At 44.8% G+C, this 20,395-nt stretch overlaps 1 protein-coding gene across 1 annotated transcript in view; it reads left to right on the forward strand.

Moving 5' to 3' along the window:
* The first annotated feature begins 10,764 nt into the window (after positions 1-10,764).
* Positions 10,765-20,395, forward strand: part of C2H15orf39 (chromosome 2 C15orf39 homolog) — a 138,741-nt gene continuing 129,110 nt past the window's right edge. The window contains exon 1 of the mRNA XM_043980309.1: positions 10,765-10,770. Within this exon, the coding sequence (XP_043836244.1) occupies positions 10,765-10,770 (6 nt within the window). The remainder of the gene's footprint in view (positions 10,771-20,395) is intronic.

The following is a 20,395-nucleotide window of genomic DNA, read 5'->3' on the forward strand; positions in this document are numbered from 1 at the left end:
GCATGACAAAGAAGACTGGACTGTCAGGTCCTCTGACCTGACTGAATCTACCTCTTGACTCTAGCATTTAAGGACTGGGTGACAAGGACCAAGACCCTCAACCTCTCAGAGTCTGGTTTCCTTATTTGTAAATGGGGATAATGAAACAAGTGACCCACCTTGCAAATGTATTGTGAGAAAAGTGCTTTGCAAACCTTCTGGGGCTACAGAAGTGGGAGTTATTCATTGATCAATCAACAAACATTTATTAAGCATTTAACTATGTACCAGGCACTAGGTCATTATTACATTAAGTCCCTTGGAGCCAGGGACTGTGTTTCTTTTTCTTTGACATCCCTGTACCTTGGCCAATTTGTTATATTTACAATCCACTGGCCCCAGCCTGATTTATGTCCTATTTCCTGATAGGTTAGCCTGTTATCTCTCTTTAATTTACTGCCTGTCCATTCTTCACATTCCTGGCCCAGACATGTTATCTATGCTCACCCCTTGGAAAGAGAGAGGAGGAAATAGGAAGGTAATCTCCACTCCATCTCTAGACATCTCTAAGGCAGGCTGAGCCAGGGGGTCATAAACAGTAAAAGCTGGAATTTGGGATCTGGGCCCTTTCCTCAATTCATTGATTTGGCAGGGACTTCTCTTCTGAGGGGGTCTGGGCAGGGGGATCACTCCAGTAGGAGGAGAGGAAGCATCCAGGATAGATTCACACATTCCTCCCCACCCCAACTCACTCCGGATCTCTAGTCCTGCCCTACCACCTGGCCTATGGGACATCTCCATGGGAGTATCTCTCTTATAGGTATTTTTTTTCTTTTTCTGGGCAATGGGGGTTAAGTGACTTGCCCAGGGTCACACAGCTAGTAAGTCAAGTGTCTGAGGCCGGATTTGAACTCAGGTACTCCTGAATCCAGGGCCAGTGCTTTATCCACTGTGCCACCTAGCCACCCCTCTTATAGGTATTTTAAAACTTAAATTGTCCAAAATGGAACTCATTCTTTTTCTCCCAAACCCACTCCCCTTCCTCAAGTCAAGTCAAGTCAAGTCAAGAAGCATTTCCAAAACACTTCCTAATTTCTCTATTTCCATAAAGGACACCACAATCCTTCCAGTCAAGCAGATGTCTCCCTCTGGACTTCCTACTTATGGCAGCCCTCATCCTCATATCCAATCAGTTGAACATTTTGTTAACTTGTAACTACTTTCATATCTATCCCTTGTTCTTTACTCCTGTGGCCAGGCCCTCATCCCTTCTCACCTGGATGGTTATCATAGCCTAACTGGCATCTTTGCCTCCTGTCGCTCCCTTTGCCCTCAGCTTGGGGAAACTGAGATCCAGAGGTGAAATGACTTACCTAAGGTTATCCAGACAATCGGTAGTGAAAGTAAGACTACAACCCCAGCCTCCTGACTGCCATATCAGAACCCTAAAATTTCTGGAAATAGATAATACCCACTAAAGCACCCATCAACACATGAGCCCATACCCATTTATCAGGTTATCTGACTTTAATGGAACAGAGAACAAGGAAACACAGGATGGATTGGCTGTAACAGCCAGCTTTGTTAGGTGGGTCAGGCATGGAGGAATCATGACAAGGAGCAGGGGATAAATGATAAAGTACTAAGCTTTAGATTCAGGAATAGCTGGACTTTCATCTTACCTCTGACACTAGTCATGTGAGCCCCAAATAACAATAGCATCTACCCACCAAGGTTGTTACCTTTTCCCACCCCTGACACAGTCTTCTTCCAAACGTCCCTATTTCCGTCAAGGACATCACCAGTCTTGCAATCACTCAAGCTTGCAACCTCGGTGTTATCCTGTAGTCCTCCTTAGAGCGGCTCAGATGAGAAAACTGAGGCTGAGAGAGATGAAGTGATAACTAATAAGTGTCAGAGGCTGAATTTGAAATCAGATCTTCCTGACTTCAAGCCCAGCACTCTAGCTGCTGCAATATGGTCAGGAAAGAAACATTTATTAACTGCTCCCACACAGTCTAAGGAGGGAGACAATAGGAAAACAACTCGTACAATCAAGTTTATACAAGATAAATTGGAGATACTTAGCAGAGGGAAGGCACTAGGATTAAGGGGGATCAGGAAGGGCTTCATACAGAAAATGAGATTTTAGCTCACACTTGAAGAAACCCGGGGATGCCAGGAGGCAGAGATGAAGAGAGAGAACAGTCCAGTCACACGGGATAGCCAATGTCGGGAGCCAAGAGATGGAATGTCAAACAGCTGGTATGGGAGCGCTTTTGAAAAGGAAAATGGGAATGGGCTTAAGAACCAGCCACTTACCTTGTATTCTACAGTATCATAGATCACTGAGACTGTAGTCGAGAGGACCTGAGTTCAAATCCAGCCTCAGATTCTTATTAGTTGTGTGTCCTTGAGCAAGTCACTTTTTTTTTGGTTTTGTTTGTTTTTTTGTGGGGCAATGAGGGTTAAGTGACTTGCCCAGGGTCACACAGCTAGTGTCAAGTGTCTCAGGCTGGATTTGAACTCAGGTCCTCCTGAATCCAGGGCAGGTGCATTATCCACTGCGCCACCTAACTGCCCCTGCAAGTCACTTTTAATTTCTGTATGCCTCAGTTTCTTCATCTGTAAAATAGGGATATTAATAGCTCCTACCTCCCAGGTTGTTTTGAGGATCAAAAGAGACAATCATTGAAAAGCACTGGGCACATAGTAATCACTATGTAAAAGTTAGTTATGGTTATTTTAGCAATTACCAGTGAATAGAGACCTTGGACATATGCTGATCTTGTGGCTATAGGCAGGCCACTTTTCAATGCCCACAGGCAAATCTCTAAGAGTATAAATTCAACTATGTTATAGAGATGTATTATTGGAGAGAGTGTCTTCTTCTTCTTCTCCTTCCTCCTCCTCCTCCTTCTCCTCCTCACAGGAAACTGAGGCACAAAGAGGGAAAGTGACTTGTGAAACATCATATGGTGAGTTAGTTACAAAAGCTGGGGAGAGGGATGAGCATCACACCCCCTGGCTCTCAGAATACCCATTATCCCTTCATCATTCTACAGATATTTATTGAGAATCTGTATCATATGGGGGCAGCTAGGGGACACCAGAGTGCACAGAGTACTGGTCCTGGAAACAGGAAAACCTGAGTTCGAATTTGAACTCATAAACTGACTAGTCGTATGACCCTGGGCAAGTCATTTAATCCCTGCCTGCCTTGGTTTTGTCAACTGTAAATGGGGCTAATAATAAATAGCTCTTACCACCCAGGGTCATTGTAAGGATCAAATAAGACAATAGTAGGTACTTAATGAATGCTTTTCCCCATCATTCTATCAAGTTCACAAAACTCTGTGATTTTCACGTTTTTTCCTTGCTCCTTGGCTTTAGGATCTTGGGGGTAGTATGGAAGAAAATTCCCTGAATTTGTAATCAGAGGAAGTGGTTTCAGATCCTGAATCTATTTACTAGTGCTGGGTAGGGGACACACTTCCCTGGGCCTATTCCTTCCCATGTAAAACATGGCCCAATTGATCTCTTCAGGCCCTTCCTGTTCTAGCATGCCACTTGTCTCCTGTGCCCTTTGTAATCCTTGGATGTCCCTCAGAAGCCTCATAGCAGGAAAGTGGATGCTTTCATAGCCCTAGAAGTCTGATACAAAATGCAGACCTAAGGAACTGAGGGTTGCCCCAGCCTTGTCTGCCCGCACCCATCCTGCTTCAGTGTTCACCACCCACAGTGTCCATATAGAGACCCCTTCTGACCAGTTCAGCTCTGTCCACTGTGGCCACAAGCCATCTCCTTACCCACTTGCCTGACTGTGTGATCTGACCCCAGAGACAACAGACCCTAGATTAAGGAGGGGGGCCACTGACAGCAAGGAGGCCTAAGACTTAGAAGAGGGAGAACAAACAAAAGGGAAGATAAAAGGGGAAGGATATCATCTTTTTCTCCTTTTTCCCTCCTCAATGTAGCTGAGGACTAAGAGAGGGGGACAGAGGGGGCCTCAGCAAAAGCATGTGCATGTTGGAAGGTACTCTAGACCCCACCTGTTCTAGATGGAGAAATTCAGGTCCAAATTTGGGAGGCCACTGGCCTAAAATGGTGGAGAGAATGATGGGAACTTAGGTGTCCCAATTCCTGCTATGATATTCTTTTTTTTTTTTTTCATGAGGCAATTGGGGTTAAGTGACTTGCCCAGGGTCACACAGCTAGTAAGTGTCTGATGCTGGATTTGAACTTAGGTACTCCTGACTCCAGGGCCTGTGCTCTATCCACTGCACCACCTAGCTGCCCCCAAAGGGATTATTTTAATTGTGTCTTTATATTTTCTTTTTTTTTTTCCAGGCAGGGCAATGAGGGTTAAGTGACTTGCCCCGGGTCACATAGCTAGTAAGTGTCAAGTAGCTGAGGCTGGATTTGAACTCAGGTCTTCCTGAATCCAGGGCTGGTTCCTTTTCCACTGAGCCACCTAGCTGCCCTGATATTCTTTATACCAAATGTTGCTAACCTGTGGTCCATGAACTTGGGTGCTTTTTTTTTTTTTACACTTTGATAATTGTATTTCATCATAATTGGACTCCTCTATATCTTATGTATTTTATTTCATGCATGTAAAAACATTATTCTAAGAAGGGATCTATAGGTTTCACCCTATTGCCAAAGGGGTGCAAGACAAGTCAAATCAAGAACAGAATTATATTCTCACACACAGTCCAATTATAATTAAAGTGCTCGGGGGCAGCTTGGTGACACGATAAAGCATCAGCCCTGGATTCAGGAGGACCTGAGTTCAAATGCAGCCTTAGACACTTGATACTTACTAGCTGTGTGACCCTGGGCAAGTCACTTAACCCTCCTTGCCCCCCCAAAAAAAAGAAAGGAAGGAAGAAAAAAGAAAAGAATTAAAGTGCTCTTTTATTTGACACTAGAGAAAGTGACCAAGTGGGAAGTCAAAGCCTTCATCCCTAGCCCTGGGAGGGCTCAGAGACACTCTCCTCCCTGAACAGAAGGAGGGTAAAAGCTTTTATAGAGGATAGATGGGGGCTGGGGGGGCCAGCTAGGTGGCACAGTGGATAAAGCATTGGCCCTGGATTCAGGAGGACCTGAGTTCAAATCCAGACTCAGACACTTGATATTTACTTATGTATTGGGGGGAAATGGAGTACGGGTTTGGGTTAGGGGTTGGGGTTCTTAGGAATTCCTCTTTAAAGAACTACACCCTCTTGCACACAAAAGTAGTTAGAATAAGGTGATAGTTTATTTAGGAGCAAGGGAAGGGAAGGGTGGGGGGAGGGAAACCATGAAAGAAATCCTTGGACTTCTCATGGGGAGATAGGCACAAAGCACATGGCTCAGAGGTACCAATCTCCTCGAACAGGAGACTGGTAGGTACTTTTATAGAAGACTGATGGGGGGAGGGGTCACCATTTGACTGGGGAAAGTTCCTTTAGTGAAGGAAGGCCATTCCCCACTGGTAGTAGCTGGGGGAATTGGGTGAGGAGTGGAGGACCATCCCCCACTGGTAGTGACTACTCTTCAGGACACAAAGGCTGCAGCCACACCCAATTTTATCTCCCCAGGGTAAGGGAGACCCGAATGAAGGGTGGGAATCCGAAGCTAGCTCAGTCCAATTTGGTTCCCCTATCTCTCTAGGCGTTATCAGTCCTCTGGTTTAGTTTCTCAAGGAGAAGCTTCCTTGATGTGCCCCAGAGAACTTCTGGGGTGCTCTGCACCCCATGACACTTAGGTGTGGCTACTACCTGACCTGAGCAAGGAGACAGAAATAACCCCAGAGGTCAGGACCATCATTCCAAAAAAAAAAATCACCTTGGACTCTCAGGAATATAACAAGTACTCAAGCTGTGTGGCCCTGGGCAAGTCACTTAACCCTCATTGCCGTGGGAAAAGAAGGAAAGGAAAATAAATAGAAGAGAAAAAAAAACAAGAAAGAAAGCTTGGGTACTTTTTGGAATGATGGTCCTGACCTCTGAGGTCTCCTAGCTCAGGTCAGGTAGTAGCCACACCTAAGTGACTTCCCTGCTATAGAATTTTATCTCCCCATACTTCTTAGGTGTGTCTGTCCAGATACCTAGTTGGCCAGTCTAAACTTTAATAGTCCCTTGATTCCTCAATATGTCAATCCTGTTATCTGGTCATCTTTGATTTTGCTTCTCACCAGAGAAACTCCTTCTGATTTATCCCAAGCCCCAAGTCACCAGTACCTTTGCCAAGGAAACCCCTCATGGGGTCATAAACAACAACAATGTACCAGACACTGTGGGGATGCGAAGAAAGGCAGATCCCAATCCAAAAGGAGTGCAGACAACTAGGTACAGACAAGATAGAGATAGGAGAGAGAAAAAGAGAACATACTGGAGGTAACGGCTAAGGAAAGGCACAGGCTTTCAGGAAAGGCTCCTAGCAGAAAGCCCGGGAATCTGGGAAGCAGAGATAAACAGGGAGGGGAATTGGGGGAGGGGGCATATCCAGTGAATAGGTCCTGGTCTTTGTGTTTCTGGGGTCCATTCAGCTTCTTTCTCCCCACCACCAAGGCCTCTGGGAAGGGTGTGTAAATGGGCTGCTCTATTGTTCTCCAAGCCTCCTTTGAGAGACTCTGGCTGCAGAATTTCTTTCTTTCCTCACCACTTCCTTACATGTGCTGTCTCCCCCACTGGAATGTAAACTCCTTGAGGGTTTTTGTACCCCCAGTGCTTAGCATTGTGCTCCGGACAATCAGCACTGAATGCATGGTTTTCATTCATTCATTTCATTCATTCGCTCATTTATTCATGTACTTTGGAATGGAGTAAAAAGGAATGGAATGAGATGGAGCGTCCTGGAGTAGGCAGGAATGGGACCGTCTAGACCAGACTAGAATAGAGAAGGGGAAAGGAGATAAGAGGAGATGGTTGGGAGAAATTTAGAGGGGCCCCTAAGCCTCAGTCCCAGGCTAAGGTCCCTGACCTCTACACTAAGCCTACACTAATTATCTATCTCCTGAAGTCTTATATGTGCAAAAAGCCCCTTGGAATGTTTATTTTGGACAAAAGACAGCTGAAGGCTATAAAGAGTTATTAGGAGGGGCTCTTCCTTAGCCCAAGGGGAGCTGGGGGGGGGGGGGGAGGAAAGGTAGGAAGACAGAAACAGAGAAGAGAAAGGAAAGGAGCATTTAGTAATCACCTCCTATGTGCCAGGCACTAGACAAATATTCTTTCGTTTTATTCTTGCAATCATTTTATCCTGTCAATAACCCTGGGGCATAGATGCTATTGTCACGGGGGAAATGTAGTGGGGGTCCTTAGGTATTCCTCAATGAAGAATTATACTCCTGCACACAGTCCAATCAGAATTATAGTTTTTTATTTGGAAGGGGGTGGGGGGGAAGGAATATGACTGGGAGGAAAGCCTAGAACTTTCACCTCCCTGACCCAGACAATGCTTTTACAGAGGGTAGATCAGGTGACCACCTGAAAATGGAAAGGTTCTTTTTGGGGTGATGTTATTTCTCCAAAACAGGAAGCCTGGATGCTTGTCACATTGGGGGGGGGGGTGTGAAATGATGGTCCTGACCTTTGGAGTTATCTCTTTCTCCTAGTTCTGATCAGATCCATGTCTAATTGGCTTTCCAGCTATAGAATTTTATCTCCCCTTAAGTCTTAGGTGTGTGGGTCCTGCTATCTAGTTGGGCTAACTGTTAATAGTCCCTTATTCCTTGATATGTAGGTCCTGTTATCTGGTCATCTTTAGTTTGATTAATCCTGAGGCCCATGTCACCATGATTATTCTCATGTTAAAAACAGAGATTGTTGGGTCATAACTAGTAAGTGTCTGAGGTCAGATTTGAATTTAGGCCCGACACTATCCACTGTGCCACCTAGCTCTCCTTAGAAAGAGAGGGCAGCTGGGTGGTGCAGTGGATAGAGCACCGGCCCTGGAGTCAGGAGGACCTGAGTTCAAATCCGGCCTCAGACACTTAACACTTACTAGCTGTGTGACCCTGGGCAAGTCACTTAACCCCAATTGCCTCACTAAAAAAAAAAAGAGAGAGAGAGAGAGAAGTAGGGGGATCCCAGAGTAGACTCCAAACATGATCCTCCTTCCCATCCTAACAAAGGGCCCAGACTGACGCCTCTCCCCATGATCAAAGGAATCCAAATCAAAGGCTCTCAACTGCACTTCTTAAAGTGTTGAGGCGACTTGCAACCTGGATGGGGGAGACTAGCTCACCCAAAGAATTTGTGGCTCATCACTAATCTTGTAAAATAAAAAGAGATTTATTAGGAGACTCACTCAGGGTCTGGTCTCGTTGGAGTAAGAAAAGACCTGGTCTTTTGTATCTTTCCAAGACAAAAGGGAAGGAAGGCCAAGAGAACTATGAGGGGATCTTTGAATAAGGGGGTATCAGTAGAATATGCAGCATCCATCCACATCCTGCATATGCAGACCTTGATATTGCTTATCAGCATACCCGGCTCATGCTTGGTCACACCTTAATCCTGAGGTGGAAACAGAGCTGCTTTTCCCTGGAAAAAGTTTTAAGGATTCCTTGGGGGTGGGATCTTTATGTTTTTTGGGGATCCCTCTGCATTCCCACAACAAAAGCACTATACAAATGTGGATTCTAATAGAATTATTACCTTTGTTGTTTGGGTCAAGGTACCAGGCTGGGTTCTCTTCGCCAGAGGAGAAAAGAAGCAAAAATATATGAAGATTTGGAAGATGGGAGCTGAACACAGCTCAGTGCAGCTGAGGTCCATATGACTAAGAGGCTGGAGCCCCAAGAAGGAGCTCCTTCCCCAAGTCACCCTGCCTCCCAAGGCTCAGCTAATAATAGGAGGAATAGACAACAATAAACTCACAAACATAAAACACTTTCCATACAAAAATGCTAGGGGATGGGTGGTACACTATTAGGTGAGGAATGGTCAGCTAGGTGGTGCCAGCCCTGGAGTCAGGAAGACCTGAGTTCAAATCTGGCCTCAGACACTCGACACCTGCTAGCTGTGTGACCCTGGGCAAGTCACTTAACCCTGTTTGCCTCAGTTTCCTCATATGTAAAATAAGATGGAGAAGGAAATGGCCAAAAAATCCACTATCTCTGCCAAGAAAACCTCAAATGGGGTCACGAAGAGTTGGACACTTACTGAAAGCTACTGAACAACAACAAATAGGTGAGGTTAACACAGCAAACATAGGTTCAAGTCAAGATTTTAGCCCATTTTTGTCTCTCCTCTCCAAGTATATGTCATGGGGGGAAATTGGGGTACAGGGTTTGGGTTAAGGGTAGGGGTTCTTAGAAATTCCTCTTCAAAGAATTATACCCTCTTGCACACAAAAGCAGTTAGAATAAGATGGTAATTTATTTAGGGGCAAGGGAAGGGAGGGGGAAGGGAAACCATGAAAGAAATCCTTGGACTTCTCATGGGGAGAAAGGCATAGAGTGTGGCTCTGAGGTACCAAGCTCCTGGAGCAGGAGACTGGCAGGTACTTTTATAGAGGACTGATGGGGGTGACCATCTGACTGTGGAAAGTTCCTTTAGTGAAGGAGGACCATCCCCCACTGGTGGTGGCTGCAGATCTCCCAAGCCATCTCTTCAGGACAAAAGGAAGCAGTCACACCTAATCTTATTGCCCCAGGGTTGAGGGAGATCAGAATGAAGGGTGGGAGCTAGCTCAGTCTGAACTGGTTCCACTAATCTTTCTAGGCGTATCTGTCCTCTGGTTTAGTTTCTCAAGGAGAAGATTCTTTGATGTGCCCCAGAGAACTTCTGGGGTACTCTGGACCCCATAACATATATTTAGAGGGCCCTTTCCACTTGCATCTGAGAACTACAAAATTTACTGAGAACTGATTCCCCACCCAGTCCCCTCTTTCCCAGGCAGGTGAATTGCCTGGGGCTGACTGTCTTTGTCATTTCCAGACCCTTGATGGACTTATGGACCTTCGCCCCAAGCAACTTATCCCCTCCCAATGTTCCCCACCTTACTCCCGGGACTTTATGTTATTATGTAAAAAGGGTCCACCTACATTAAGTAGCTTCTATTCAGAGTCAGCAATGCCTATACTTAAATTAGGAGCTGTTCTATTATTTCTTTTGTCAAAGGTTCATTTACATTAATTAGCTATATGTCACTCTGGAGCAATCTTTTGGTTCCCTTTTCGTTCCCCATTAAAAACCCTGTCCTCTCTTCCCTTCTTTGGGTATTCCTAGCTTCTGAGCTTTGTGATACCACAAGCTATAGTTCCTCTGCCCCGATTAAAGACCTTATTTCTCCTATATTGATTGTTTCCTTAATTTCCAGGTTAACACATCACACTGTCTTTCTCAAATAAACAAACCGGGGATATAGCAGGCTGTGTTTTCAGGTGAGAGGAAGAGGCAGGGTTCAGCAAGGGGATATAGGGTAAAGAGAACTGACCAATGATCAAGAGATGGGGAAGAGGGGGGAATCTATGTAATCTGATCTCTGCTACTAAGTCAGAGTGACCTAGGGTAAATCACTGTTGCTCTGTGGGCCTTAATCCCCTAGTTGTAAAATAGGAAGGTGGAGCATTTTCTCACAACCTGGGCACCTGGGTGGGGAGAAGCCAGACCAAGGAAGAGCAGAGGGATGCTGGATGGCTCCACCAGCATCTCTTCAGAGTGAGGTCCAGCGGGAGGATGAAGAGACCCGTAGACAGAACACGTTCTTCCTTCCAGGGTTGGTACTTAAGGTGCAGATAATTACTCAGCCTGCTTATGCCAGGACCATTCCAGGGAGGAAGATGGCTCTCCGGGAATGCCGGTAATGCTGGAGAGAGCCTGGGGTGGGGGTGGGGGGCCAGGGGGCGGGGCGGGTCCATCTTTACTGATTTTCTAATCCTGAGCCCAAACTGTTCCGTCCCTTATTTGCTGGGTGACCCTGAATGGTCACTTTCCCTCTCTGAGCTCTGGTTTCCTCCGATGTAAAATAGAACACTTGCTCTACACCAGACAGGACTGAATGAAATGCAGGATGTTTAGTGCCTCATACAACTATTCTTTCTACACATAATGAATACTTTTCTTTGATTAGGTGAGAAGTGGAGGGGTGGGCCTCTCCCCACCCTCACCCCAGTCCAGGAGCCTAGGGCAAGAAGAAACCTTATTCCTTTACCCCACCCCATCCTACCCTTTCACTTTCCTGATCTCCAATTCATCCAGAAAAGCAGCAAGAGTTATCTTCCTCTTGCAGCTACTCCTCTGCTTTAGAACATACAGTGACTCCCCACTGTCTATATTCTGGTTAAGGCTGACCTCTTGGTCTGGCATTTAAGGAGACTGCCTCTATCCCACCAGCCTCTCTAGCCTCATTTTTACCCCTCAGTCTCAGTCCCTTCTCCTTATGCCAGACTCCCCATGCCTGTCTGCCTCACTGCCTTGTGTCTCTCCACTTTGGGAGTGGGCTCCCCGTTTAGTTCCCACCAGCTGTCTGCTGTAGAGCTTGCCATCCCCACCATTCATTATAACACACACTGCAATTTTGTCTTGAAGCCTTTCCAATCAAATTGGGAACTTCCAGGGCAGGGAGTGTGTTTCCTCCTCTGTTGCTCCCCATCCCCACTGACCCACAATTAAATGACTTGTTGAATTGAAGAACCCTGTTGAGAACATTTGTCAGTCTAGCAATTAACATTTATTAAACACCTACTATGTGCTAGGCACAGAAAGAAGGGTGGGGAGGAGGAAGAAGGTACACGGTGAAGGAGGGCATGATGGAGAATTCTTAATACAGCCAAAAGCAATGTAGCTTGTAGGAAATGATCTCTGAAGACCAGAGAGAGGCCAAGGAAATCATAGATATTAGAACAGGAAAGAAACTTGGAGAGGGTGTAGCCCAACCCTTCCATTTTATAGGGGGCAGCTAGGTGGCACAATGGATAAAGCACTGGCCCTGGATTGATGAGGACCTGAGTTCAAATCTGGCCTCAGATACTTGACTCTTACTAGCTGTGTGACCCTGGGCAAGTCACTTAACCCTCATTGCTCTGTTCCCCCCCCACCACCAAAAGTGAGGCCCCCAGAGGGCCAGTGGCCTCAGAGGATCTCAAGGCAAGAGGGGACCTCAGAAACCATCTAAAGCAGCCCACCCCTGAGTAGGAACCCCCTCTACTACATACCTTGCAGCCTCTCTTTGGAGACCTCCAGTGAAAGTGGGAGTGTCCATCCACTCCTCTTTGGGGAGCATACAAAATGTACCCGTTGCTCTTAGCAATGATCTCCTGGGCCAAGCAGAATCAGGGGAATTTCTTTCCCACAATATAGCCCTTCAAATAGTGAACACAGGGGCAGCTAGATGGCGCAGTGGTTAAAGTACCGGCCCTGGATTCAGGAGTACCTGAGTTCAAATCCGGCCTCAGACACTTGACACTTACTAGCTGTGTGACCCTGGGCAAGTCACTTAACCTCCATTGCCTGCAAAAAACAAATAGTGAACACAACTATCCAAGGTCACATGGGTAGGCAGTAACCAAGCTAGATTTTGAACCCAAGTCCTCTGACTTCTTCTCTAAGCAGCATCCTTGCCTCTACACCAGCCAGAGCCCCAAGGAGACACAAAACTCTCTTCCCTGGTTGCACCCAGAGGGGAAGTAGAACTCAGGATTTTCCAGCCGACCAGCTCCATTCTGAATGATATCAGCTCCTGGCTGTGACTTTCCCTAGCTGTTCTCATCAGCCCTGGAGCAAAGGATTATAGGATTTGGGATATCTCCTAGCCCAACCCCATCATTTTATGGATAAGGAAACAGGCTCTGAGAGGTTAAGTCACTCAACCAGTCAGGAGCAGAGGTTTCATGCCCAGATCCTCTGAATCCACTGCATGGTGCTGCCTTCCCCTATTAAGATCTGACCAGATTCCCCCACAGAGCTGAGGAGGAAACTGGATGAGGAATGTTAAGGACCAAGAAGAAAGATCAGAGGGGCCAGAGAGAGAAAGGCCACCCCATAGTTAGCCTGATCTTCAAGCGCTGTCCAATAAAGATCCAAGGACTTGGCATCAAAAGTCTGGGTTCAAGCCTGGCTTTTACACTTCTTAACTTCAGTACTTTGGACAAGTCTTTGAACCTCCCTGAGCCTGAGATTTCCAATCTGCCGAATGAGGGTGATATTTGTACTACCTACTCAGACAGGTATGATGAGGAAAGCCTTTAGAAGCTAGAAAGCATCAGATAAATGTCAGCTCTAGGATTCTTAAATCTGGTTTAAGCTACCAGGCAGTTTTTATTGTTGTTGTTATGATTATTACTGTTTGGGTTTGTATTTGTTTTTCAGGGAGGAGAGCCCCCACTGGCAGACAATATGTAGAAAAGTAAGGAGTGGGTTTTTCTGACCATGTCATTTATCCAAGGACTTAGAATAAGCCCTGGGACCACAGCACCTACCTCTACCCACCCCACCCCACCCCCACTCACCTAAAAGGGAGGAATAAGGATGATGGGGCTCAGGGGGCCAGGTGGAGGGGGAGAGGGGGAGAGAGTGGAAAGGAGGGAGTTGGGAGTTGCTGAAGTTCATGTCATGCCAGAGAGATAAACAAGTCCTGAGGAAGGTGCATGGTTCTTGGCACCCTCTCACCTCTCCTGCAAAGCAGCCCCAGAATTACATCATGACTCTCATTAGCTGCCGAAGCCCCAGTCACCTGGGAGGCCCTGGTGTCTCTGCCCGATTAGTCGGGAGGGGGTAGAGAGCTCTATAAAGGGCCTCTGGGGGGGGGGCAGAAGTGAGATGAAGGGAGCCGTGAAAAAAGGGGAAGGAGGAAAGATCAGGGCAAAGAGAGAAGAGGAATCATGGGATGGTAGTGCTGGAGGGCGTCTTAGAGATCTCCCAGTCCCACCTTCTCATTTTACAGATGAGCAAACAGGCCCAGAGAGGGAAAGGGGGTTTGCCCAGGGCCATATACTTGTTAGCACCAGAGCCAGAATTCAAATGCAAAATTATGACTCCGAATCCAGGGTGCATTCTACTCCACTACTTCTGCAAGGATACCGGGGACTGGGGATAGACCACCAGTTTGGGGTGGTTGGTTGTTTTTTTATCTTCCTTCCTCTGGTACTTTGTACTAACAAGGCTAAGCACAGCCAGTGTCCTTCAATGAAAACAGTGTGGAGCCCGTAGTCAAAATACCTCAGTCCCAGCCCTAACTCTACCCTGTGGCTGAGTTTTTGTGTGACTTGACGAGTCATATCCCTTCTCTGTACTTTGGTTACTTCAACTATAAAATCTTCACTGGAAGGTCTCACAAATATGCTCTGATTCTCTGAATCAAAAAATAAGAAAGCGTTGGAGAGGGGCAGCCAGGTAGCACAGTGGATAAAGCATTGGCCCTGGATTCAGGAGGTCCTGAGTTCAAGTCCAGCCTCAGACACTTAACACTTACTAGCTGTGCATCCCTGGGCAAGTGACTTGGCCCTCGTTGCCCTGACAGGGGGGAAAAAAGGGGAGGTTGGAGAGGGGGTCGGGGAGCAGAGTTCAATTCAACAAAGATTGATTAAATACATAGTATATGCAAAAGCAATAAGGCTATAAAGATATTATTCATTCAACAAACATTTATTATTTCTGATTTATTATGATCGATAAGAAAGTGAAAAGCAGTATAACATAGTGGACAAAGAGCCAGCTTTGAAGGTAAATAGATCAGGTTTCAATTCCTGCCTATGCCACATATATCTAGTGTGATTCTGAGCAAATCACTTACCTTCTCAGGGCTCCAGGCAAAGCTCAAAAACTTTAATTTACAGATCACATGCAGGGCCACATTGGTAGAGGGAATTTCTCTCTGGGAGTTTCCTATATCAAGGAAGTCATGGGTACAATACATTCTACTTATGATAATAACTCATACAGCACTTTATAACAATCTTGTGTGAGAAGTAGCTAATATTTTATGATTCCTATTTTTTTACTTTTTTATTTTTATTTGGGGGGGACAGGGCAATGAGGGTTAAGTGACTTGCCCAGGGTCACACAGCTAGTACAGGTCAAGTGTCTGAGGCCAGATTTGAACTCAGGTCCTCCTGAATCGAAGGCCAGTGCTTTAGCCACCTCACCACCTACCTGTCCCCTATTATTCCTATTTTTTTTTTGGTGAGGCAATTGGGGTTAAGTGACTTGCCCAGGGTCACACAGCTAGTAAGTGTTAAGTGTCTGAGGCCAGATTTGAACTCAGGTACTTCTGACTCCAGGGCCGGTGCTCTATCCACTGCACCACCTAGCCGCCCTATTATTCCTATTTTTAAGGAGAAGAAACTGAAATTCAGAAGTGAAATGTCAAAGCCCAGATTAAAAAAAAAAATCTTTTACTGATACTGTTTGTTTTCATGCCATGCACATTTCTCAATATTTCCCCTCCCCTTGCAATCCTTCCTTGTCACAAAAGAAACAAGGAAACAACAAGAACACACGAACAAAACCAAGCAGGCACAGTGGGTATTCACCAGTCTAAGAGGTATTCAGTACCTATAGTCTTCCACCTCTCTGCTGAAAGGCAGGAGATGTATTGCATCATTGGTCATTACCTTTCATCTGAATTCAGCTGCTTTTTAGTGTGGTTTTCATTTATAATGTGGTAGTTGTGTGTTTGGTTTCCTTAATTGGACTTTCTTTTCTCTGAAGCCATTTAGATGTCTTCCTGTGTTTTAAAGATCAGGTCTGATTCTGGGTCTCTCCTATCTCCATATCCAACAGTTAGAAGAAAACATTTGGGAATGGTGGGAAGTGGGGGTACTGGATAATACCAAGGACAGCCTTACTGCAGGTCAAATAATGCTAGGAAAAATAGTCTGACCCTCCCCCCAAGCTTACTAGGGGGGGGTCAAGCCCCTGGAGGCAACTACCTTGACTAGAACTCTGTGTGTGTGTGTGTGTGTGTGTGTGTGTGTGTGAGAGAGAGAGAGAGAGAGAGAGAGAGAGAGAGAGAGAGAGAGAGAGAGAGAGAGAGAGAAGTTGGATCATAAGGTAACCTCAGTCTCCCAATCTAGAAACTGATCTTGAGGCCCCTTCCAGGTCTGACAGCCATAGCATCTTATTTAAAGACCATCCAAGGTACTTGAACAAAATCCTTTCTCTTCTACAATAAAATCTAGACATGGTTATCCCCCATTGTAAGGGAACCATCCAAGGCACCTTATTCAATTCTACATGGGGACTATTTTAATTGCTAGGAAAATGTTCCTCATAGCCAAACCTAAACCTGCCCCCTTTCCCATTTTCTCTGTGTCAAGATAAAAATATGAAAGAAGAGAAACTGAGGGAGAGTTCTAAGCACAGTCAATTTATTAGCAAAGTTAGCAATCGCCCATGAATGGAATCCAAGTCTCCTCAGTAACTGGGGATGCATCTGATAATCCAGGCAGCTCTTTTATAGTCAGTAAAGAGGAAGTGATTAGCTTACACAATACTGGGCAACATGGGCGTGTTTCATTTCTGATTGGTCAGTGCTGAAGTCACGAACCACAAATTACATCAGAGAGTCCCCAGGTGGCCTAACATCTGAACTGACATCCTTTGTAAAACCTTGTGGTTGGCAATTTCTGAGAGAAAACAGGGAACTTTGGTTTTGGTTGACACTCTCTGGGGGGCATGCTATTGATTTCCAATTGAATTGGAATTTTGTGGGTGGAAAGTACCCAGGAAAAGGGAACCAAGACTCAGAGTTGTTTTCTTGGTTGTTAGGGAGACTGTAGGTCAGGGTCAGGATATTTGTACTTTTATGCTAGAGGGTGGTTTCTGTTACAAATAGGGAGCTTGCAGCTGCAGGCTTACATTCAGAGAGAGTAACTAATACATAGCAACTGGATGATTAATACATAGCAAATTGATTAAGCCTTAATGAAATATTACAAAATAAAGTGAGATATCAGTTTTCAATTCCACACCTGGTTCTTCTTTGTGTGGTCAAGCAAAATCAGTCTCATTTCTCTTTCAGAAACTTGAAGTATCCTTCAGATACTTAAAGATTGTCAATCTGTTGTCCTCCCTCCCAGCTCATTAACCCTAACTCCATCTCCTCCCCCCCACCCCCACCTCCCTACTGCTTCCATCCCCAAGTCTTCTCTTCCTCAGTTGGGATGCCCACTTCTCAGGGGTGTTATAGTGGATATTGGCTACTAAAGTCCCTTACAGCTTTCAAATTCTATAATTCAGTATGAAACAACTGATTTCTTTGACTAAAAAGTTTATTTAGTATGCCAGTCCTCTCTGTCTATCTATGTTTATTGGATTTTCTCTCTTTGAGAGGCAGTGTGGCATAGTGGACTAAGTTCTAGACCTAGAGTTAGGAAGACCTGTGTTCAGATCCTGCCTCAGACTTGAGTAAGTCAAGTAGATGAGCCTTATTTAATATTCCTGTCTGGAAAATGGGGATAATGATAGCACCTACCTCACAGGATTGTGAGAATCAAAAAACATATTCTATTGAAAACCCAAAAGCAAAACTTAAGTACTGGCTCCAATATCATTAATCTCTGATTCTTTCTAAGAATTTAGCAGAGTGGATAAGGACAAGTCTAATGAGTCTGGTTCCCCACCCTAAATACAAGCCCCCATCCTCTCCCTCCTGTATCAAGAATAAGCTGACAGAGAGAACTAGTTTTGGGGAGGAACCAAGTCCTCTGGGGCTTCCTGAGTGGAGAGAGTGGAAGTACTTCAGGAGAGAAGAAAGAGGTTAAGGGGAAGCCAAATGGAGGCTGCAGGCTAAAGTGATATGGCTGCTTTCAATTTGATTTGCCTTTATTTCTAAGTGCCCAGCCCCAGGCATGTTCAGGACCACAAGGGTCCTGAAGACAGTCCCTGCCTTCCTAGGAAACTAGATTCATACCAGTAAAGCAACTGCATAATATTAAAAATAACAATAATCCTAACAACCCCCTTAATATTCAGCTCATCATTCATGGCATGAGTCTTGCCAGTCTGGGAAATGTCTTGGGGTTTACTTGCTAGCTTTCTTCCAAGGAAACTTCTTAAACCTAAATAACGCTGGCTCTCATTGATGGGCCAACAATAGGTTCCAACCAAGGCCCCGTTTAGCCATTATGTGGCCTCTAGAAGGTTCAGAGTGGGTGTAAATAGCGATTGTTTCTCTTTTGGCCAGAGAGTCTTCCTGCCTCCCCCCATTTATCTATTTATTTATTTCCTTTTTGACTAGGTAAAAGAGGCCTTTCTTTACCTATTTCTTACCTAGCCTTAATCGCTGGCTGGGCACTGTGACCTGTGAAAGGCCTTAGTTTAAAAGACCAAGGTCTCCCACTGCATCTTGGGCCATCTCTAGTCCTGGTATATATCTTGCCACTGGACTCAAATGGCTCTAAGGGAGAGAGTGAGGCTGGTGTGCACAGCCCTTCCCACTGAAATCCAATTCACTGCAAGTCATGACATCCCCTTCCCAAAGTCATGGTCCTTTTTGAAAAAGAACAGCAGTAACAACTTGATAGCCAAGGCAATGTACAGTCACAACATTGTGTGCCCCAAGACAGCAGTGGCTGTGAAAAACAGTGCAGGAACCCTTACAGACTGTTCAATTGGGATTAAAGGTTACCCTTGGTCAGTGTAACTCAAATACTGCTGAGTCAAAGACATTTTTTTCTCTTTTTTTTTCTTTAAAAAATATTATTTATAGGGGCAGCTAGGTGGCACAGTGGATAGAGCACCTGCCCTGGAGTCAGGAGTACCTGAGTTCAAATCCGGCCTCAGACACTTAACACTTACTAGCTGTGTGACCCTGGGCAAGTCACTTAACCCCAATTGCCTCACTAAAACAACAACAACAACAAAAAAAAAAAGAACAACAACAAAAAAACACTCAAAAAATATTTATTGTATGGAATGGTTCTTTGGAAAGAAGAGGGAAGATGGATACTAGAAGAAATTTTAGGGTGTGAAAAAACAAAAGATACCGATGAAAATACATTTTTAATTTTAGGCAATGGTTTATTTTCCATTAGTTTCTCTGCTTAGCTTCAATTCAACAAATAACCAAGTCTCCTCTAGGAGAAGATTATCCCCTGAAATCTCATCATCATGTTGTTTCAACCCTTCATGACCCCATTTGGGGTTTTCTTGGTGAAGATACTGGAGTGGTTTGCCATTTACTTTTCTACCTCATTTTATAGATGAGGAAACTGAGGCAAACAGGGTTAAGTGACTTGCCTGCTGTCATACTGTTGTGGGAGTAGCTCCAACTGGGTTTGGGAGGGCTAACTCACCCAAAAATTAGAGGCTCACAGCAAATCTTATAAAATAGAGAGGCTTATTAGGAGAGAGGAATAAATGGCCAGAAGACAGAGTTAAGATGGAGACTGACTCTCCAAGTAAGGAAAGAGTTGATCTTATATATGTTTACAGACAAGAAAGCTATGTGCTAAGTGAGGGGATTGTAAAACTACTGGGGAGGGGGTGCTTGAAGATTGAGAAATGGGCTATCAGTAAGATATGCAGCATAAATCCTGCTGATGAGCAAGTAATCTCAAATGTATGGATATTGCTTATCATCTTTGTTTCTTGCAGAATAAAGTATGCTTATCAGTGTTTACACCTTTTATGGAACTGTCTCTGAATGTATAGAAGCTGGCTACACAACATTTCTGAGGTGGGAGATGGAGCCGTTTTTCATTTCTGGATTCTTTGGTTTTAATGTTTAAAGTTTAAGGGGTTACAGTCTCTAACTGTTCTTGGGGTCCTATGTCCCACTACAATAGAGCTAGTATGTATCTGAGGCTGTATTTGAACTCAGGTCTTCCTGATTCCAAGCCTGGTACCCTATCCTCTGTGTCACCTAGCTACCCAAGATTGCCTTAGCTTTGATTCTTAACACCTCAGAAAGAAAGAAAGAAAGGAAGGAAGGAAGGAAGAAAGTAATTTTGTACCAGGTGCTATGATAGGCATATAAAGACAAATAAACCCAGACAATCCCTGATCTCAAGAAGCTTATTCTATTGAGGGTAAATATGGATAAATAAATGAGCAAAGTAAATAAGAATAGTTAATATTTACATAGGCTTTATGGTTTGCCAAGTGCTTAGGTTATCTCATTTAATCCTCATAACAAACCTGGGAGATGGGTACAACCATTTCACAGAAACTGGAAGCAGAGAGATGAATTAGGAGGCTATTACAATAGTCTAGATGAGAGGCAAGGAGGTCTAAAGGTAACACAGTACAAAGAATGCCAGGCCTGGAGTCAAGAAGACCTGAGTTCAAACATGACCTCAGACATTCACTAGCCATGTGACCCTGTGCAAGTCACTTAACCTGTTTGCCTCAGTTTCCTCATCTGTAAAGTGGCGGTAATAATAACATTTACTTTTCAGGGTTGCTGTGAGGATCAAATAAGATATTTATAAAGCACTTAACAGTGCCTGGCACATAGTAAGTTTTATATGAATATTAGCTATTTT

Source organism: Dromiciops gliroides, chromosome 2, assembly GCF_019393635.1.
Source record: "Dromiciops gliroides isolate mDroGli1 chromosome 2, mDroGli1.pri, whole genome shotgun sequence".
In the NCBI taxonomy this organism is placed as follows: Eukaryota; Metazoa; Chordata; class Mammalia; order Microbiotheria; family Microbiotheriidae; genus Dromiciops; species Dromiciops gliroides.